Genomic DNA, 23,306 nt, shown 5'->3' on the forward strand with positions numbered 1-23,306 from the left:
ATAAACTCCTGGGCTTCCCAGGGGGCGCTAGGGGTAAAGAACCTGCCTGCCAACGCAGGAGACATGAGTTCGATCCCTGGGTCAGGAAGATACCCTCAGGAAAAAAATGGAAACCCACTCCAGTGTTCTTTCCTGGAGAATCCCATGGATAGAGGAGCCTGGCAGGCTACAGTCCATAGGGTCACAAAGAGTCAGACATGACTGAAGCAACTTAGCGCACACATGCAGGCAAAGCAAAATGTAGGCAATTATAAGCAGTATAATGGTGGGGGTTGCATGTAATAAAACTGTTCATCTCCATTTGCTGTTTTATATTGTCTACAGGATAGTAATATACTGAAAATCAATAGAAGATAACCCTCAAGAAGGACATCTAGTGATATGTCTACCCTTGTGAACCAGGATCTTGAGTCTTTATCACAGGGAGCCAGTGTCTCCAATACTTTCATGAGTAGTATTTAGGAAGGATCAACCTCTACCATTTCAACAGAATAGTAATTTCTAAGACATGTGCAAGCTTTGCAGGTTGAACTTCAAAGTTCATTGTGCCCACATCCCTGGGCTCTAGACAGGTTGTTTGTTGTCCCACTGGCTTAATTTCATAGGTGTCAGTGATTTTTGTATTGAATTATCTGGATAAGAGCTTAATACGAATCTTGATAACTAGCATTTATTTGGCATTTGCTATGCTCCATGTTCTTTTAAAAGTGCTTTTCTGTAATGTAGCATGTATTTTTCACAACAGCCTCTTTTATAAGCAGAGGGAAACTGAGGTATAGAGAGGTTTACTAGCTTGGCCATGGTCATAGAGTCAGCAATAGAATGGGATTTCAAATGCTTGTAACCACCAAATGTGGTCTTTGCATGTGTTTCCTAGAATTTGTTATTCTAGGAAATTATTTCCTTCCTACCTTTGATCTCCTTGCAGTCAAAGAGACTCTCAAGGAAGTCTTGAGAAAGGAAGACTTCCTTCCTAGAGTCTTCTCCAGTATCACAATTCTTTCCTTCCTTCATCATTCATTCATTCCTTTATCTAAAAAATAATAGATTGAGCGCCAGTCATGCCCTAGGCAATAGCCACTATGCAGGAAGGAACTCTGTCAGCAGAAAAAGTATGGTCAAACTGAATGGGCAAAAAAAATGTAGCATTAATGACTTTAGTCAAAGTTACAACTAAGATTTTTTGGTTTCTTTACCACTTGAAGTCACTGCAATTTTATTTTCTCTTTTTAAAGCAATTTAGAGGTATGATTGACTGTAAAAAGCTGTACATATTTAATGTATACAACTCCATGGCTTTGAAGATAAGTACATACTGATGAAACTATCACCACCTTCAAGGTTATAAAATTATCCATCACTTCCCACAGTTTTTCTTCTTCCTATTATTATTATTTTGTGTGTGTAAATAGTAAGAACACATAACACAAGATCTACCTTCTTAGCAAATTTTAAGTTTAAGACAGGGAAACCTGGTATGCTGCAGTCCATGGGTTTGCAGGGAGTCGGGCATGACTTAGCAAATGAACAAGAACAAAAAGATACTGATATTTATAGGCTATGGGGTATATAGAAGACCTACTATTTTCATTCTTGAGATGTTCTGAAATTTGTTTGCTTGTTTTTTATTACCTTCAATGTGAAAGTTGGTTCCTATGATGTTTTGCTTCTGAAGCAGAAAGGTATTATTTGGACATAAGGCAACTCCCTCTTACAACTTCTCTCAAGAAGACAAAGTTTGTTGTTTCTTGACTTAGAAATGGAATGAACTGTGCTATTCATATTCTACATAGTACTGAGTTGAAAAATGAAGGAGTAACATGTGTTGTTGTTCAGTCACTAAGTCTTGTCCACCTCTTGCAATCCCATGGACTGCAGCCTGCCAGGCTCCACTGTTTTTCACTATCTCCCAGAGTTTGTTCAAATTCATGTCCAGTTGAGTCAGTAATGCTAACTAACCATCTCATCCTCTGTGCCCTCTTCTCTTTTTGCCTTCAATCTTTCCAAGCATCAGGGTCTTTTCAAATGAATTGATTCTTCACATCAGGTAGCCAAAATATTGAAGCTTCAGTTTCAGCATCAGTCCTTCCATTGAATTTTCATGGTTGATTTCCTTTAGGACTGACTGGTTTAATCTCCTTGCAGCCCAGTGGACATTCAGGTGTCTACTCCAGCACCACAATTCAAAAGCATCAATTCTTTGGCACTCAGCCTTCTTTAAGGTCCAAATCTCACATCTGTACATGACTACTGGAAAAACCATAGCTTTGACTATATGGGCTTTGTTGGCACAGTCATGTCTCTGCTTTTTAATCCACTTTCTAGGTTTGTCATAGCTTTCTTTCCAAGGAGCAAGTGTCTTTAATTTCATGGCTGCAGTCACTGTCAGCAGTGATTTTGGAGACCCCAAAGTAAAACCTGTCACTGCTTCCACTTTTTACCCTTCTATTTGCCATGAAGTGCTGGGACCGGATGCCATGATCTTAGTTTTTGAATACTGAGTTTTAAGCCAGATTTTTCCCTCTCCTTTTTCACCCTCATCAAGAGGCTCTTTAGTTCCTCTTCACTTTCTCCCATTAGAGTGATATCATCAGCATATCTAAAGTTATTGAAATTTCTCCCAGAAATCTTGATTCCAGCTTGTGATTCATCCAGCCTGGCATTTCACATGTTCAGCCTTGTCGTACTCCTTTCCCAATTAGGAACCAGTCCATTGTTCCATGTCCAGTTCTAACTGTTGCTTCTTAACCTGCATGGTCTTGTATTCCCATGTCTTTCAGAATTTTCCAGCTTGTTGTGATCCACCCAAAGGCTTTAGCACAGTCAATGGAGCAAAAGAAGATGCTTTTCTGGAATTCCTTTTCTTTCTTTATAATCCAATGAATGTTGGCAGTTTGATCTCTGGTTCCTCTGCCTTTTCTAAACCTATCTTGTACTTCTGGAAGTTCTCAGTTCATGTACTGTTGAAGCCTGGCTTGAAGGACTCTGAACCTTACTTTGCTAGCATGTGAAATGAGTACAATTGTGTGGTGGTTTGAACATTCATTGGCATTGCCCTTCTTTGGGATTGGAATGAAAACTGATTTTTCCAGTCATGTGGCCACTGCTGTTTTCCAAATTTGCTGATATATTGAGTGCAGCACTGTAACAGCATCCTGTTTTAGGATTTGAAATAGCTCAGCTGGAATTCTATCACATCCACTAGCTTTGTTCATAGTAATGCTTCCTATGGCCCACTTGACTTTGCATGCCAAGATGTCTGGCTCTAAGTGAGTGACCACACCATTATGGTTATCTGGATCATTAAGAACTTTTTTGGATAGTTTTCTGTGTTTTCTTGCCACCTCTTCTTAATCTCTTCTGCTTCTGTTAGGTCCATACCATTTCTATCCTTTATCATGCATATCTTTGCATGAAATGTTCCCTTGATCTCTCCAATTTTCTTGAAAAGATCTCTATTCTTTCCCATTCTATTGCTTTCTTCTGCTTCTTTGAATCATTCATTTAAGAAGGCCTTCTTACTTCTCCTTGCTCTTCTCTAGAACTCTGCATTCGGTTGGGTACATCTTTCCCTTTCTCCTTTGCTTTTTACTTGTCTTCTTTTCTCAGCTATTTGTAAGCCCTCCTCAGACAATCATTTCGCCTTTTTGCATTTCTTTCTCTTGGGGATGGTCTTGATCAATACCTCCTGACATGAACCTCCAACCATAGCTCTTCAGGCACTCTGTCTATCAGATCTAATGTCTTGAATCTATTTCTCACTTCCACTGTATAATCATAAGGGATTTAATTTAGGTCATACCTGAATGGCCTGGTGGTTTCCCCTACTGTCTTCAATTTAAGTCTGAATTTTGCAATAAGGAGTTCATGATCTGAGCCACAATCAACTCCCGGTCTTGTTTTTGCTGACTGTATAGAGCTTCTCCATCTTTGGCTGCAAAGAATATAATCAACCTGATTTTGGTATTGACCATCTGGTGATGTCCATGTATAGAGTCTTCTCATGTTGTTGTAAGAGGATGTTTGCTATGACTGGTGTGTTCTCTTGAGAAAACTCTATTAGCTTTGCCCTGCTTCATTTTGCACACCAAGGCCAAACTTACCTGTTACTCCAGGTATCTCTTAACTTCCTACTTTTGAATTCCAATCCCCTATGATGAAAAGGACATCTTTTTTTGGTGTTAGTTCTAGAATGTCTTGTAGGTCTTCATAGAACCATTCAACTTCAGTTCTTTGGCATCAGTGGTTGGGGCATAGTCTTGGATCTGTGATGTTGAATACTTTACTTTGGAAATGAACCGAGATCGTTCTGTCATTTTTAAGATTGCACCCAAGTACTGCATTTTGAACTCTTGTTGACTTTGAGGGCTACTCCATTTCATCTAAAGTATTCTTGCCCATAGTAGCAGATATAATAGCCATCTGGATTAAATTCCCCTCTCCCTGTCCATTTTAGTTCACTGATTCCTAAAATGGCAAAGTTCACTCTTGCTATCTCCTGCTTGACCACTTCCAGTTTACCTTGATTCATGGACCTAACAGTCCAGGTTCCTATGCAATACTGTTCTTTACAGCACTGGACTTGACTTTCACCACCAAACACATCCGCAACTGAGCGTCATTTCGTCTTTGACCCAGCCCCTTCATTCTTTCTGGAGCTATTAGTAATTGCCCTCTGCTTTTCCCGAGGAGCATATTGGATACCTTCTGACCAGTGGGGCTCATTTTCTGGTGTCATATCTTTTTGTCTTTTCATACTGTTCATGGCGTTCTTGCAGCAAAAATACTGGAGTGGTTTGCCATTCCCTCCCATAGTGTGTCATAGTTAGTGATTGATTTGACCTTTGGCTCATTGTTCTACAAGAATTTGGGTGTAGATAACTCTTCTGGACCTCTTCTTGTATTTCTTCAACTGCTGCTATTACAATGTCATGCTAGAAGTGTGCTGATATCTTGAAGTTCTGTTTAAATTTTTAGCTTTATATTCAAATTCTTAAAAACAATAAAAAAAAAACCACAAAGTCTAGAAAATTCTGTCAAAGGATTTTCTAGGCACCAAGCTATTTTCCCATTATCATTTTCTGGAGATTCATCGTAGATACAATGATTTCCAAAATAGCTGTGACATAATCCTCAACTGTTTTGAATGTTAAAGCATAGTTTTTAAAAAAATTCACCTTCAACAATAATAGGTCTCTCTCCTCTTACATAAGTAAAACCTAATTAGTAGTTCCAAGGCAACTGCCAAGCTGAATCTGGAAATGAAAGAAAATGATTCATTTTATAAAATTCTGAAAGAAAAATGACCATGAGAGAGAGCATACAGGAAAAAAAAAAAATAATAATAACAGAAACCTCCCCAAAAGATGAATTATCTTGTTTCAACCAATTTATTAATTCTCTTCTTATGTCACTTGTATCCACCTCTTCTTCCCTTTACAACCCTGCATTTATATCTTCTTTCTCTTTCTCCTCTCCTAACCTTCCCCAAAGGAAGTGTGAATAATTTAGATTTTGTGATTTACCAGCTGTACCACACTGTTTTTCTCTAAATAGATATTCTTTTCTTTTTCTAAAACAATTTGTGCCACTCCCCTCTCACGCTTCTTAGGGAAAATTCATTCATAGTTCTGTGAGTAAACTGACCTAAAGTGAAACTCCATTAACTTCTTTAGACTTCTGTGGCTAGATCACCCTAATTCAGGAAGTTGAAAGCATCTACCCTGCTGTAAGAGGGATCTTTTGGTGGTAGTGTGGGGATCATTAGTAATAAACCTTTCAGTTCTTCAACTGCAAATTGGGTACTTTTTCCCCTAAGTATTTCTTGTATCTCAGAACTGAAAGGTTTCTGTCTTATATGTTGTCTTCATCCAACTCTCATCTGATGCATCAGAATACCACAGAAACACAACCCTAGGAAGGAGTGCCTCACCTCTGCTAGAACTCTCTAAGGACGGAGAACTGAATGCGTTCTCGGAGCTATCTATTAGATACTAACCGTCATTTTCCTTAAAATCAAAATGTGTTTCCCGATACATCTCTCCATTTATTCAGTCTTCCTCCCTTGGAAACTCAATGATGAATGTTAATTCCTCCTCCACGTTTGTTTGAAAAGTTATGCCTTGCCCGTTCTCCACGTCTCCATCTTTTAAGATGTTTTGTGCTTTTCCTGTCACTCTTGTGGTAAATTTTGCCGTACATCCATTTATCCTCTGCAAAGATTACCCTTTTAACAAAACCTCTTTTGATTCTTTATAATATTATTCTTCCACTTTAAAAAAGGCAGGATTATTGCATCTGACTTCTATATTTATTTCCTGTCACCTTTGCAATAAGCCCCTTAGTGTTTTAAATAAAGTGACCTTAACGTCAAACTCTCTGTTGTTTCATGGGTCACCCAGATGTGTAGTATATATTCTCCTTATCAAAATAGCAGCTTTTTAAATTTCCCCTGCTACTTGGCATTTAGTATCATTCACTATAATTTTATTTATTTTTTCAAATGCCAGTGACATATGATTTTAATGTATTGTAGATTACTGTTGTAGTCTTGGACTGAATAGATTACCTGTTGGCCTTGAACTTTTTGGAACAGATGGTCGTAGGCTAACAGTGTTGATAATTTTCCAATTCTTTCATTTATTTTTACACAGTGGCTTTTAATAAACCCTACCATGGTAATACATAGAACCACACATGTGACACAAGTGTGATCTTCTTCATCTTTTTTTACACAATACCAGAAACTTTGAATCTGTTGTTGTTGTTCAGTCACTAAGTCATATCCAATTCTTTGCAAGCCCACAGACTGCAGCATGCCAGGCTTCCCTGTCTATCACCAACTCCTGCAGTTTGCTCAAATTCATGTTCATTGAGCTGGTGATACGATCCAACCATCTCATCCTCTGTCATCCCCTTTTCCTGCCTTCAATCTTTCCCAATATCAGGGTCTTTTCCAGTGAGTTGACTCTTCACACAGGTGGCCAGTGTATTGGAGCTCAATGTTGGAGCCTAGTGGTAAAGAACCTGCTGCCAAATTCAGAGATGTAAAAGACCCAGGTTTGATCCCTGGGTCGGGACGATCCCCTGGAGTAGGAAATGGCAACCCACTGCAGCATTCTTGCCTGGAGAATCCTGTGGACAGAGGAGCCCGGTGGCTACAGTCCGTGGGGTCACAAAGAGTTGGACACAACTGAAGCAACTTAGCACACACAACACACACACACTCAGGTCATCTAATTGTCTTCTCTACAGCAACTGTTAATCAGTAAAGCCCCTTGTCACATCATGATTTGAAATTTATATTAGTCTCTTTTTTCTGTAAGATTTGCTTGACATTTGAAGAAAAAACTCAGTAAGAGAACTTTTACATCTTTTACAGAAAGAAGGTCTGTTTCATTTGCTTGAAGGGAAGCTGGTAGATAAGAGGAAACGTAAATGAGGCATTGAAATAATAAGGAAAAGCAATGGACTCAAAGATAAGATCACTAGATTGAAGCCCCTGGCAGCCAGCATTAACTCTACCTAACTGATCTTGGGCAAGTCACACCCATCTTTGGTTGCTTTAGATCAGTGTTACCCCAGTGTGTTTTAAAATATGAAAAGAATCTATAGGACTTTCCTGGTGGTGCAGTGGTTAAGAATCTGCCTGCCAATGCAGGAGACACAAGTTTGAACCCTGGTCTGGGAGGATTCCACATGCCACCAGGCTCCTAAGCATGGGCTCCGGGACACACAGGCTTCATAGCTGTGATGAAGCCCATTGCCCTAGAGCCTGTACTCCCAACAAAAAATCCACTGCCGTGAGAAGCCCTGGGGCCACTGCTGGAGAGTAGCTGCTATTTGATCTGTGAAGACCCAGCACAGCCGTAAGTAAACAAGTAAAATTTAAGAAAAACATTAAAAAGAAAAGGATCTATAGTCAAATAAGTCAACTGGTATCTCACCTCTCTTGTAGATTCTCAGCAAACTTTAGCGTGTTTAGGAGTCTGTGAAGTCTTCCAGTCAAGGAACTAATTTAACTTTGATTAGCACCATAGCTTTCAAATATATTCTATTATGAAACCTTTTTTTTTTTTTTTTAAGGAACACTTATGAGACACCTACTTTTTAGTGGAGTCACTCTGGGATGTGCTATGTGTGAGCATCTCTTATTTTTATTCCAAAATCTGCATCGTATGGTGAGAACATAAATAGATTTAGGGAGGGTGAGTAGAAACAGTTTAATATTCAGAATGAGTATTAATTGTGAGGACCCAGTATCACTTTGTTTCACCCAAATATCAATAAGAAAATCATCTTGAAGACCATGCAGATATGTAGGCATTATCAATAATGAAAAGGACTTTAAAGCCCTTGGTTTAGACCAACCTTAGATAAGAACTGAAGCTGTAACTGCCTCTGCACAGAGCTCTTTCCTCCTACCAAGACACCATTTCCTCTTTAAAAAAGATCTTTCACCCCCGGCACCTCCTGACTCCAACACTTGAGAGATGGATAGGGCAGTCATTGCTGCTCTTCTTACTTTCCGGAAGAGAAAGTTGGACCTCAAAGATGCAAACAGATTTTCAATATTATATAACGAATAAATTGCGAGATTAGATTCAGACCCAGATAGCAATTTTCTAAAACCACAGTCCTTTCAGCAGTTTACTCAACCCCTCTGGTTCTCAATCTTGGTTATGTGTTTGAATCTCATGGTAAGCTCTTGAATGCTATGCATGCCCAGGCCTCAGTCAACTCTGAATAATCAAACCAGAAATCTCTGGGTTAGGAGCCAGGCCTCATTTATATATTTTTTAAGTTTTCTAAATGAGTCTGTTAATAATGTGCAGCCAGGTTAAGAACCACAGTCCCGCCTTAACTTAATCCCATCCTATGCAGCTTTGCTGCTCAACTACTTCTCCTGAGGATGATTTCCGAGATAACTAATACTCATTCTATCTAGCTGGTTTAGCATTTTAGCAATTTCCAGTAATGGGTTGAAAGACATTTAGAAATAGTTCACCCTTCAGAATCTGTCTCCTATAGTTAGATTACATTCTGAAACACTAAGAAAAAAAAAAAGCTGGATAATTATTTCCTGGTTGTTGTTCTCATTGTTAAATCATTAAGCCGTGTCCAGCTCTTTTGTGGTCTCATGGATTGTAGCCCACCAGGTTCCTCTGTCCATGGGATTTCTCAGGCAAGTATCCTGGAGTGGGTTGCCATTTCCTTCTCCAGGGGATCGTCCCAACCCAGGGATCAAACCCATGGTTTCCTGCATGAGCAGGCAGGTTCTTTACCACTGAGCCACCAGGGAAGCATTATTTCTTGGACTCCCTTTTAATTTCTCTCAAGTGCATTAAAATTACAACATAATGCAAATACAATGATATATTTTATTTAAGGGTTAAAGGGTTTAACATAAAGAGTTTTTATATAAAGGAGTAAAGCCTTCCATTATATTATTTCTTTCACTTATATTCAGTTTAATAACCCTGTTAATAAAACTTGCTCTAGTCATCATATATTGGTAGCTACTACAGAGGAGTAGTTTTAAAATTCTTTTAACATACCCCACAGTAAAACACAAAAAGTTCCCTCTAGTAGATGTATATTTCTCTACTCTAAATGCATTCATATGTTGTTATGGTAACATATTATGCACATTTTAAACCATACACACACAAAAGAAAATGAAGTAGGAAATGGCACCCCATTTCAGTATTGTTTGAAAAATCCTGTGGACAGAGGAGCCTGGTGAGCTGCAGTCCTTGGGGTCACACGAGTCAGACATGACTTAGCTACTGGACATGCACAAAAATATAGGTGAAGATCAATGTGATAAACATTAATAAAAATGTTAATATTTCTTCCTGCACCCAGTGGATTGCCCTGGAGTCCCTATCATGCTGTTCATTTGCTGACCGCTGCCACAGAGAAAGCTGGAGTCAATCAAAACATCACTGGCACTTGCTCTCTCTGTGTCTATGGAATGAAAGGTTAAGAAATACATTAATGATTAATGGAGGAGGAAGACATGCACACTGTTGAAGCTTTGATTATGTCCCTCATAAGCCGATGTGACCCGGCGCTCATGCTTTGTCCCAGTCTTTCATTGTTACGTCCGGTGCCTGACGCACAGTGAGTGTCCAATGAAATGACCTTCATTCTTCATCCTCTCCTCTCTCAGTCAGCCCACAAATGTAAAACAGAAGCACAGCACAAATGCCTCATTCTTCCTTAAAATAGGAAATTTTTATTACTTTTCCTTTTATATGCCACATTATTTTTTCAAACTTATTTAGTGGATATTTCAATGTTTATTAACTAGCTCTATTTACAGTGTATCAGCTGAGGAAATACAAAGATGAAAACAATCTCATCTTTGCCCTTGAGAAGGTCAGTCTTCAAGATGGATAGAGGCACTGCAGGAGCCAGTGTTTTATAAGATCGTTTTCATAGAAAGAACCTTGAACGGGAAAAAACTGTTTCCAACATTAGGATCAACAGAAGTACCATGTCTGATTATGAAGTTTGATTGTTATTCATATGCTGCTTTATATTATAGAGTCTTTTCAGGTTCATGGTATCATTTAATTCTCAAAAACAAAGTAAATCAATCAGTATTACCCTGTTTTACACAGAAGAAAATTAATATTTAGTAAACATGTTGTTGTTCAGCCTGAGTCACATGCAACTCTTTGCAACCCCATGGATTGCAGCATGCCAGGCTTCCCTGTCCTTCACCATCTCCCGGAGTTTGCTCAGATTCATGGCCATTGAGTCAGTGATGCTATCTAAACATCTGATCCTCTGCCACCCTCTTCTCCTTTTGCCTTCAAGCTTTACCAGCATCAGAGCCTTTTCCAATGAGTCAGTTTTTCGCATCAGGTGGCCAGAGTATTGGAGCTTCGGCTTCAGCATCAGTCCTTACAGTGAATATTCATGGTTGAGTTCCTTTAGGATTGACTAGTTTGATCTCCTTGCTGTCCAAAGGACTCTTAGGAGTCTTTTCCAGCACCACAATTCAAAAGCATCAATTCTTTGGCACTCAGTTCTCTTTATGGTCCAACTCTCACATCTGTATATGACTAGAAGAAAATTAATACTCAGTAAATATATTAACTACAAAATTCATAAAACTAGAAACTGATAGCAGATCAGAGTCTACATTCAAAATTACTCTCATTATACCAGGTTGCCTTCATTTTTAAAAACACCTAGGTTTTAAATGTGGCTATTATTTCTCATAAATCTAACTAGTCACTGGGCATGATAAATCAACTTCCTTCTTTCCCATTCCAATTTTCTGTTACTCATCAGATCATATTATATGTGTTTCATAAAGAGGCTACTGCACTTAATTTCTATTCTCCCTTATTTAAGGTTTCAGTTCTTGTTCATTTTAATAATGAACCATCCATCCTTAGAGAAAAGTGAATGTCACTAATTCTCTCTGTCTTCCGTGGAATATTTTGGTATTTTTTTCCCTTTCCATCACTCAGTCATGTTTGACTCTTTGCAACCCTATGGACTATACAGTCCGTGGAATTTTCCAGGCCAGAATACTGGAGTGGGTAGCCTTTTCCTTCTCCAGGGGATCTTCCCAACCCAGGGATCAAACCCAGGTCTCCCGCATTGCAGACAGATTCATTACCAACTGAGCTATCAGGGAAGCCCTCAAAAAGTGAAAGTCACTCAGTCCTATCTGACTCTTTGCAACCTAGGCCGAAATTCTCCAGGCCAGAATACTGGAGTGCGTTGCCATTCCCTTCTTCAGGGGATCTTCCCAACCCAGGGGCTGAACCCAGGTGTCCCGCACTGCAGGCGGATTCTTTACCAGCTGAGCCTGAAATTTGTACTTTTTTTTTTTTTTTTTTTACAGTGTTTCTAGAGTGTCACATTTCCTTGTTCTGTGTCTTAGTGCAACTTTTATGTCGCTAATACTCCCAGTTTGTCTCACCACGTTGCTATTCCTGAATGACTATGGAAAGGTCCATGTCTCACCATCTGTACATGGCTCATTTCTCCTATCATACCTTCTCATGCCCCTACACCTCCCGCCTTTGTACCATGGCATATGTATTTGCTACACTTATTTGAATTCCCACAACACTTGCTGTCTTCCTTTCTTACAAGTCTCCGGGCACCTCTTTCTTCAGCCTCCTTTGTCAGCATCATGCTCCTGCTTCCATTTGAGAGAATGAGTCATCTCACCTCCAATCTCTGTCTTGGCCTCGGTCCTCTGTCCTATTGAAATACATGGCCAGGCTGCACACGTGTTCCTTCTATGTTGCACACCCCACGGAAACACTTCATTCAAATGCACATGATTTTTTTTTCTGAAACCAGGCCAGTTGCTCAGTGTTCACCATGATAGGCAGATACTTGATGCAAAAAAAAAAAGGAAAAAGAAAAGGAAAAAAAAACAATGAAAAACAATGACAAGAACACCCAGCCAATCAGTAAAATGTCCCTTCTCTGTGTGTACAATCAGCTCCAGCTGTAGGCCCTTTATCTTGAGAGTTCAGAGGATAATGCACACATATAATTAACCCAAATAAACCCACTTTCGTGAAAAACATTTTGAAGACTTCAGCACAAAAGAGCATTTTTTGGGTCCAGATCCTGTACTATTCTGAATATTTTAAAAGACCGCACAGAAGCCTCATCAACAGTACTCTAATTAAACTCATCAGTTCGCAGATGTTTACAGGAAAATGCTCAGCGAAAATTTTCACCAAGAATTCCTGTTTCCTGAGGAGAGAAACGGATGATGACAATGTACAGGAGCTAACAATAATGAGCACTTTAATGAGCCTGCCACTTTACATGGGTCAGTATATTTAAATCAGTAACCCATTTGAGGCAGTGATTCTTCTCATACCTATTTTACAGATGTCAAAACTGAGGCTAAGTAGGTCAAACAAGTTTTTCAAAGTCAGCTAGGTAGTGTCAGGACCACAACAAGTCCTGGTTTGTGTGACTCAAAAGCATGTGCTCTTAACCACTACATTATTTTGCCAGTATCACACCGTCTTCCATGACGGAAATCAGTGTAGATCTTCCAGCACTTCACAGTCACCAAAGAGAGTGTGCTGCTGCTAAGTCGCATCAGTCGTGTCCAACTCTGTGCGACCCCATAGGTGGCAGCCCACCAGGCTCCGCCGTCCCTGGGATTCTCCAGGCAAGAACACTGGAGTGGGTTGCCATTTCCTTCTCCAATGCATGAAAGTGAAAAGTGAAAGTGAAGTCACTCAGTCGTGTCCGACTCTCAGTGATCCCATGGACTGCAGCCTACCAGGCTCCTCCATCCATGGAATTTTCCAGGCAAGAGTACTGGAGTGGGGTGCCATTGCCTTCTCCGCTGACTGAACTACTACTATTTTAACTTACCAGTATTTCCCCCAATATCCTCTCTCTCCTCACTCCTCACTTCCAACCTCTCCTCCGCTTCTGTTTTCTGCTCTAAAGATTTTTTCCTGGTGGTCTGAGAGTCTGTTAAGGGAGTCATTCTCAGAAAACACACTTAAAGATAACATTTTCTAGCTTGTTCCAAGGCTCAACATCAAGATGGAGGAAGTACAATTTAATAAGTGCTGGCCACATCTCTTTTTCACTGATAATCTAATGAGTTGTGTGCTTTCTATATCCTGGGGAGAGAGACAGTGAGCCCCTGTCAGAAACAGAGCTTTTGTGCCACTTGTAATCTAATCCAGTTGGTTTCTGGCCTTTAGGGTCTTTATCCATTGGCTTCTCTCTGCTTATGGCAATAAATTCTTCCCCTCTTCTCTTTTTTCAATATAGATATTTCTAGGGTGCATGGTCACAGTATTCAGAGCTACCTTAGGCAACCATCTTTTAAGACAAGACAGTTCTATACATTTTAAACCATATATATGAGCATTATTTGTAAATATTCATTATCTAGGTATAAGTGGTAGTCCTTAAAAAAAAGTGATTGGTCAAACATATAAAAAGGTTTTGGAGAAACAGATATATCAAGCAACTTTCCATTTTATTTATTTTTGACTTTGTCAGTGTATTTGGCTGATGCAATATGTTGTCATCACTGGATTCAGCAAGAAGGATAATGATTGCTCAGGCTTTTATAACACTTAGGCATTCACATCGCTTCCATATGCAAACTTAGAAAGAGACTCTGTTCTAAAGGAAGAAAGAATAGATAATGTAAGTCCTAGGAACCAACACTCAAGGGCTGTCTCGTTTTCATCTTTCCAGCAGAACTGTAATCCAACTGATAACTTAGCCACTTGGGGGCTGTGTGACCTCTCTGTTGCTGTGTTAACCTCCAGATATTAGTTTTTCCCAGAGTAGGTCTAATTATTAATGTCTACCTCATGGAGCTATACTGGAGTGGGTAGCCATTCCCTTCTCCAGTGTATCTTCTAGACCCAGGGATCAAACCCAGGTCTCCTGCATTGCAGGCAGATTCTTTACCGTCTGAACCAGCAGGGAAGCCCCATGGAGCTATAACCACGATAAATTACGTAACTTATGTCAAAATATACACATAGTATTTCCAAGATATATGACATACAGGTGCTAAATACATGTTAGCTCTTATTAGTATTACTATCATTTTTGCTATTTGTCTAAAAGCTGCCATCATCAACTGTGTTTGCCATGCCTGTAGTCTCGCAACAATCCCACTCTGCATGGGTCTAGTTTTCTATCCATTCATTTCATAAACAGCTATGAAATGTGAAATTTAGTAGAATGTGAGTCTCATGGGAGCAGGGACTGTGTCCATCTGAAGGAAGCAATAGGGATGAGTGGTTAAGAGTCTCTGGAACCAAATCATCTGGCTTTGATTTTTGCCTCTACTACGATTAGGTCAATGACTTCGGGCAAGTTTTTTTAACTGCTTGGACGCATGCTTTTCTCATCTGTAAAATGAAAGTAATTACATGGCTAGTCCATAGGCTATTGAGGGATTTGATGGTGTTTATATATATAAAATGATTTCGAACAATGCCTGACATGAAATAAGGCTTTGTAAGTGTCTGCTGTAATTCTGATTATCATTCTTATTGTTTTATCACTATATCTCTAACGTGTAGAACCGTGACTGACACGTAATAGATATGTAACAAACGTTTGATCAATGAATGAACAAGTGCTAGACATTGGAAGTACAAAAAGAGTTAAGAGAATGTTACTTCTCTAGAAGAGAACAGTACAGACATTTACAACTCAATGGAGAGCTCAGGGTCTGCAGTCAGGCTCAGTTCCATTCTGTTCCAGGGCCCCTGACCTGGCTGCACCACCAAGGATTAAGTGGCATGTGGAATTTATGCAACAACATGAAGCAAAAATAAAAAGCAATGCTACAAGGTGTTAAATGACTGAAGTGTTGATTAGATACTACAGAGAATATGTGGGAATCCAAGCTATTTTATTTACATTTATATTACATTGATTTGAATTCCACATCATTTCAGCAGAAACCAACTAAAGAATTGCTACATATAAAGAAAAATAGGAGTCAAGTAAGGATAACCTAGGTATTTAAAATATTGCCTCAATATTTGAAAACCATTTAAGAGAAGGTGCCTCAGAGACCCACGGTAAGCCACCGCCATGAAGGAATAATTGCACTGGTATCACAGGCTTTTCTCTCCAACAGAGAGAAGTGGCTGTTAAAGCCGACTGCAGCAAGGTACTCTTGAACTTGTTCATTTGAAAGCTCTATGTTCCAACATTAGCGCTCTTTCCTTAGAAAACAGACTCATGTTAAATGACATTTTGATGGGAACAATTTTTAAAGTGAGAAAAGCCAAGCCTGGTGAAGCTTTGGGAAGACAGGGCTCTGATATATCTGCAGTATAAGAGGAAACTGGCTCATGTTTCCATAGGGCACTTTGGAAATAGGTACCAGAGGCCTTGGGATTCCCTGGTGGCTCAGACAGTAAAGTATCCACCTGTAATGCAAGAGACCTGGGTTCGATCCCTGAGTTGGGAAGATCCCCTGGAGGAGGACATGGCAACCCACTCCAGTATTCTTGCCTGGAGAATCTCCATGGACAAAGGAGTCTGGTGGGCTACAGTCCATGGGGTCACAAAGAGTCAGATATGACTGAGCAGCTAAGCATGCACCAGAGGCTTTATCATATTCATTTAATTTGGTCCAGTGTTCATTTGTATGATTTATCCTGAAGACATCATCAGAGTGGTGCACAAATATAGAAAACAGTTTATTGCAACACCACTTGAAATAAACTAAATGTGCTTTAGAGATTAGTTAAATCATTATGTTAAGGCACAGTGATTTATAGGAAACAAAACTCATCTTGTTGAAATACATACATGATAGAGGCTAATGGTCGCTTAAAGTTGAAAAGCACATTCCAAAGCAATGTGTGTAATATGGTCACAATCATTCAAAGATATATATCCATATAGGGAGATTATGGATAATTTTTATTTTTATCTGTTGTTTTCGTTTTCTTCCATGAATGTATATTGCTTTTGTAATCAGTCACTATAGCATAAGAAAGACATTTGACCTCTTTGTTCCATTTTCCACAAGAGTATTCTGATTTCTAATATAATATATTGCTTCCTCATAGGAAAAGGCAGAAACAGCCTTATTTTTTAGTATCTGTACCTTATCCGCTTTGGCTAATGCCATTAATCTATCTGTTCTGTCAAAGTATAATATAGATACTGGACTGTAATAATTATGATTTATTCTTTGCTTAAGCTCATACTTTTGTATATCTTCTTGCCTGGATAGTTCTGGCTAATCACCTGCATAGATTTGGCTCTAACAATGAATTTTTCCCACTTTCAGGTAAACAACTACAGTTTAGAAGAAGTAACACATGAGGAGGCAGTAGCAATATTGAAGAACACATCAGATGTAGTTTATCTAAAAGTTGGCAAACCCACCACCATTTATATGACTGATCCTTATGGTCCACCTGATATTACGCACTGTAAGTACCATGCTTAGAGTCATCTTTGAACAGCAGGCTGGGTTTTCAAAATTGGAATTCTATAAAACTTGGCAAGATCTTCTGCTTGTTTAGCCTGTGGAAATACCGCAGAGGGATCTTGTACTTCATTTGCCTTGGGGGTCTTAGTGATGAGTTGGCAGGTTCGCCATTACAGAAAGGCTTAATAATGTATGTTATAGACAGTGTGATTACAACAACATAAGAGCAACATTGTTTTTTTTAACTGAAGTATAGTTTACATACCATGTATTAATTTCTGCTGTACAGCAAAATGATTCAGTTATTCATATATATATATATATATATTCTTTTTCATATTCTTTTCCATTATGGTTTACCACAAAATATTGAATATAATTCCCTGTGCTATACAGTGGAATCTTGTTGCTTGTCTGCTAATCCCAGACTCCCAATCTATCCTTCCCTAACCCCCACTTTCCCTTGTCAACCACAAGTCTCTTCTCTATGTGTGCGTCTATTTCTATTTCATTGATAGGTTCATATCTTCAGTTCCCCGTATAAATGATATCATGTGGTATTTGTCTTTCTTTTTCTGATTTAACTTCACTTTGTATGGTAATCTCTAGGTGCATCCTGGGTGCTGCAAATGGCATTATTTCATTCTTTTTCATGGCTGAGTAGTATTCCAAGGGGCGACACATTTTTAAAAAATTTTGATTTAGAGTAACCATTTCTGGAAGCTTAATTGCAGCTTTACGATGTTGGATTCGTTTCTGCTGCACAGCAAAGCAAATCAACTATACGTACACACATACCCACTCTTTTTCAGATTCCCTTCCTGGTTAGGTCACCACAGAGCACTGAGTAGAGTTTCCTATGCTATACAGTAGGTTTTCATTAGTTTTCATAGGTTATTCATTTTTAATTGAAGGATAATTGCTGAACAGGGTTGTGTTGGTTTCTGCCAAACATCAGCATGAATCAGCCATAGGTGCAGCTGTGTCCCCTCCCTCTTGAACCTCCCTCCCACCTCCCACCCCATGCCACCTCTCTAGGTTGTTAGAGCCCCAGTTTGAATTCCCTAAGTCATATAGCAAATTCCCATTGGCTATCAGTTTTGCATATGCTAATATAAATTTCCATGTTACTCTCTCCATCAACCCCACCCGCCCCTTCCTTCCCCCCATCTCCGTGTCCATAAGTCTGTTCTCTATGTCTGTGTCTCCGTTGCTGCCAAGGGCCAACACATTTTTAAAGGCTATTTCTCAAGCCCCTAAAGCACAATAGCTCTCCTGCCATAGTAGTCTCTCTCCCTAGTTCAAATCTATATAGTAACAGAGTGGAAAAGGAGGAGACTGGCAAAATAAACTGGGAGAGCACTGTTCTTCTTCCTGGGGAAGAGGATCTTGCCCTCAAATGGTGAAATCACGCTCCTTAATCACCATCCTTATAGTTCTAACCTTTATCAGAATTTGATATATTGGCAAGAAAGCCAGATAAAATTTTCAGTCACTAAGACAGTGGAGATGGGCTGGAGGTGGGGGCTTCTTGAGCAACAACTAACAATGAGATGTTGTGCTCAGTTCTCACAATGTCCATTTCTACATAAGCCCCATGGTTTCCCCTCTTCCTAATAGGTCAACAAGAAGATTCTCTCTCTGGGGACTAGATTTGGAAGCAATTCATTTTTCTGATGTGAGTTAAAGGGACAGTTTTGGCAGCATCAGTAAAAGTGCTCATTCTGAAATCTTGAGCAACCAGTTGTGAGATTGAGAACTCAGAATGTCTTCAGGTCCTGTTATTAATTAGTAACTCTTAAGCAAGTCGTTTAACCTCTTTAGATTTGGATGTTTCTCTTGAGGGAAATTTAAATGTTGAATGATTTTGTTACCTGCCCATTACATCGGCTATTGGTTTTCTTAATGATTGTCAAATGACTTCCCTCAGAATATGTCTTTTTGTCAAGCAAGCAGTAAGGTGAGATCAGCCTTACCTTAGGATATTAAAGAGTTTTAACTTTCAGAGTTTTTCAAGCCAAATAAAGAAAAACCAGTCTTCAGGCTCTGTGAGCTTCTTCTTGATGGGCATATAGGACATTTCTTCTTTCTGTCAGAAGAAAAAAGGAGAAAACAAAATTTGCTATTCAATTCAAGAAATATATAGAGTAATTTCAGTACATGTAAAATACCTTATAAGGTAATATGTGAGATCCACAGGAGATACAGTCCTGGCCTTCATTGAAAGGAAGGTTAATTCAGGTATATAAGTAACAGCAGTATTTGGCAAACTGAGAGGGGATGTACATGCCATGAGAGAGGTAAAAAGAAATGTCCTTTGGGCACTCAGAGGAAAAGGATATCTCCTGTCTTTGGAAGACCAGAAAAATCTTTATGCAGAAGGTAGCATTTGAATTGTTTCTTGAAAAAATGGATAAGATTTCAGTATCAGAGATGGGAGAAGAGACAGAAGTTTTAGGTAGCTGGTAAAGTGGAGCAAAACTACAGATATTAGGAAGAACAGGGTTTATTTAGGGACCATAGGAGATGTGTAAGAGGGGATACCAAAATGAGTCAGTCTTCCAAGAATAATAAAAGGGAAAGTTTATATTCAGTACAATAGTAGCAATGGAGAGTGTGTAAGCAAGAGAACATCATGATCAGACCTGCATTTCTCAGTGTATAAAATGGATCTGGGGAGAGAGCAGGGACAGGAGATCCAGTTAGCTTTTTAGTCACCCAAAAGGGGGGTGAATTAGGGTGGAGGAACTGAAAAGAAAGGCCAGAGTTCTTAGCTTTTCTGGGATGGGAGAATAGTGTATTTAGGGATTAAAGTCTTATACAGTAACTTGCTCCAAGAGCCTTCTGCTCTTGATGGTTTGATATTAACTATGTGAAAAGAATGTGAGCCCTGCAATTAGAAAGCTAACATTTTTATTTCAATAGAACATTAATCATTGTTCTGAAAAATGTGAGTGCGGGATCTTTCCTCCCGTTTTTCTTTTTTTTTCTTCCCGTTTTTCTCTTCACCTAATTATATGAACGGGCTTACAGATAAAACTGTTATTACATCTTTCCAATCCTAAAGGTCACCATGTGCTTGTACCTATTAAATGCAAACAAACAGAAACTCCCATCTCTTGAAGGATCACAGAATTCTTAGCATGTAGCACAGCCTTTCTATTTTTAACAGGACTGTAACATGACACATTGAATCACCCACATAACAGATTTCTTTTTTTTTTTTTTTTCACTCCTTAGCTTATTCTCCACCGATGGAAAACCATCTTCTCTCTGGCAACAATGGCACTTTAGAATATAAAACCTCCCTGCCGCCCATCTCTCCAGGAAGGTACTCACCAATTCCAAAGCACATGCTTGTTGAAGACGATTATACCAGGTCAGATATGTTTGTTGGTTAATTGGGTTTGCGACCTTTACCAGGAAAGAATTGCATTTTCCTAACATGGCAGCTGTTGCTTCTCAGCTCTATTCAAGCTTATTATAGTCTCACCTGAAGTGGAAACCTGCCAAGACTTACAAGCAATGTAATTGTCCTCTGTTGGAAGCAAAACCACAAATCGTTCGTGGAGAAATTGTAATGTACACACATCCATCACTTGGCAATTTATAGGACTTTCTGATATCTAACACCATTGAGGTTTACAGCTAGTATTATTATGTAGGTATTATTACTCAAAGAGAGAAAGTGGTGCTGAGGTTCAAAAAGAAGGAAGTAGCATACCAGTGTTACGTATCTGGTAAGTAGAAGAGTCAGAACTAAAAAACTGTTTGGTTGCTTGCTTTTATTCTAAATTTCATGTTGTGGCCACCACTGGCCACACACAATTCAATGAACTTGGGGAGTCAGTCAATCCTCCCTTGAGTGCAGTAACTGCAGGTAGAAAGGAAAGGAGTGAAATTAACTCCAAATGGTTTGAATTTAATATATCTCATTAATTTCTAAGGGGAACAACATAGGATTTTAGGGCAGAGCAAGAGAACCACATGGCTTACCCCACAAAATAAAACTAAATTTAGCTGGCATGCCTCTGAAAAAGTCAGATCTGATGCTTTACAGAAGACCAGCTCAGTTTACTTCATGGTCCAGTCAGGATTCAATAAATTTTGGGTGATGAACGAATGAATGAATGTGTGTATGAATAATAGGAAATGTACATTTTTTTCTTTTTTAAGTGTTTTTGTTCTAAAGTAATGTGTGCTCATTGCATTTGGTGAGGTAATGCAAAGATGTTCAAGAAACAAAAAGCTCCCTCAAACCCACTGAGCTTCCCAGTGTGGCATTGTGGCCTGAACCTTTCATATCTTGCCTGCTGCTGCTAAGTCACTTCAGTCGTGTCCGACTCTGTGTGACCCCGTAGACAGCAGCCCACCAGGCTCCCCCGCCCCTGGGATTCTCCAGGTGAGAACACTGGAGTGGATTGCCATTTCCTTCTCCAATGCATGAAAGTGAAAAGTGAAAGTGAAGTCGCTCAGTCGTGTCCGACTCTTAGTGACCCCATGGACTGCAGCCCACCAGGCTCCTCCATCCATGGGATTTTCCAGGCAAGAGTGCTGGAGCGGGGTGCCATCGCCTTCTCCGACCTTGCCTGATGTCATACAAATGTGCAAAGCACACTCAGGTGTAGGTGGAGTCTGACATTGTTTTTAACAAAATAAGTTTGTATTTTACACATAGCTCTGCAACTTGTTTTTTTCCTTTGAGAAATACTTTTACCCAAAATGAGTTTGCCTGTAGAAATATACACTTTTTCCCCTGAAAGTGTTTGTGTGTAAAAGCGATAGAGATGGATCCTTTAGTTTTGTATGCTGCCTGTCTCCTGAAGTCATTTGTCAGCCCTTAAAAAAATTGAGGAGACTTCCTGCTGCTTAACTTTCCTCTCTGGTGCCTGTGTATGCTTTGGTCTTTTCATTCCTTTGCCATTTCCTTTTAAATGATTAAGCATTTTCCATTTATTTTGCAATTTCAGGTTTGCTGAAGTAGCTTGTTACATCTTTAGCCAAGGAATGGAATGTTTAGATGCTGCAAATGTACATCTGTGGTTTAAATCAAATATAAACCTCTTCCTATGCTGAAACGTCTAATCTCTATGCTCTTAATTAAAATGAGGGATGCCGCAAAGATAATCCTCATGGTTCTTTAAAGATTGTATAAATACAGGCACCTTTATTCACCAGAACAATAATCTATTTGCTCTCATCCTATCGCTAATATTTGATAGGATTTTAATTTGAAAATGCCATTTATCTTTCTAGGCCCCATAGTGAATTAAAATTTATTAAACCCCATTTATAATCCAGGCCCTTTGCTTGCTCATTTACTTAAACTATCCTTTTAATCCTCTCTGAAACACTGAAAGAAGGACTGTCATCCCCATTTTAGAGATGCAGAAATTGAAGCTCAAAGAGGTTAGGGAACTTGCTTGGGGTCATACAGCTTTTAAGTAGGAAAACTGGGTGCCTTGCCAGCTTTAAAGTTCTGGCTAGGAGGAAACATGTTAACTTTCTCCTTATTTTAAAAATAAAAAGCAGGTTGTGTAAAACTGTTTTCATCATAGAAATATGTGGCTCGAAAGAGACCGGAGAGACAGTCAAGAATCCGCCTGCATGCAGGAGACCAGGATTCAGTCCCTGGGTCAGGAAGATCCCCTGGAGAAGGGAATGGCTACCCACTCCAGTATTCTTGCCTGGAGAATTCCATGGACAGAGGAGCCTGGCAAGCTGCAATTTATTGGGTCACAAAGAGTTGGACACGACTGAGTGACTAACACACGCATACACACACACACAGTCGTTATAATATTCAATCTACCAATTCACATGGAATATTTTAGATGGTATGAGAGAAAGAGATTTCATTTTTTCTACAGTGATATACCCTGGTATCTTACTTCTTGCCTGCCTCCTCCTTTGTTCTCTGGCAGGACAATCACATAGCTTACATAAAATCTTCTGAATAGCTGGTGCCTGCAAAACTGGTGAAATAAATTTTATCACTTTGCACACACCCACACCCCTCCCCCACGTCCTCACCACGGCTGTCTGTTCTCACAGGTACTCTGTGATGGAAGGCATTGCCACAGGTCTCAGGGGTAAATATTTTCTCAGAGGCATATTCATTACCTTATTCACGAATATTCATTGACCACTTCCCACTAGACAGTGAGCACTGCAGTAGGGATGCAAAAAGAAATAAGAAACAACATCTCTAAGAACTATCAGATTGGGATGAAAATACATATGAGGATCCCCCAATACCTATTCCCTGATCGTGCAGACCCCCTCTGTGAAGTTTTCCATAAAGCCTATATTCATTTTTTTTAATCCTGAGATTTTGGTCAAAATTCCCTTCCTTTGTGGT

The 23,306-nt window shown here is 39.4% G+C and overlaps 1 protein-coding gene across 8 annotated transcripts in view; it reads left to right on the plus strand.

Moving 5' to 3' along the window:
* The window catches only part of DLG2 (discs large MAGUK scaffold protein 2), a 1,083,296-nt gene that overhangs the window by 465,186 nt on the left and 594,804 nt on the right, over window positions 1–23,306 (plus strand). For all 8 annotated transcript variants that reach the window (XM_070365266.1, XM_070365267.1, XM_070365264.1 and 5 more), the window contains exons 7-8: window positions 16,802–16,946; window positions 20,186–20,324. In XM_070365266.1, the coding sequence (XP_070221367.1) occupies window positions 16,802–16,946; window positions 20,186–20,324 (284 nt within the window). The remainder of the gene's footprint in view (window positions 1–16,801; window positions 16,947–20,185; window positions 20,325–23,306) is intronic.

The sequence above is a fragment of the Bos mutus genome, chromosome 29 (genome assembly GCF_027580195.1).
Source record: "Bos mutus isolate GX-2022 chromosome 29, NWIPB_WYAK_1.1, whole genome shotgun sequence".
In the NCBI taxonomy this organism is placed as follows: domain Eukaryota; kingdom Metazoa; phylum Chordata; class Mammalia; order Artiodactyla; family Bovidae; genus Bos; species Bos mutus.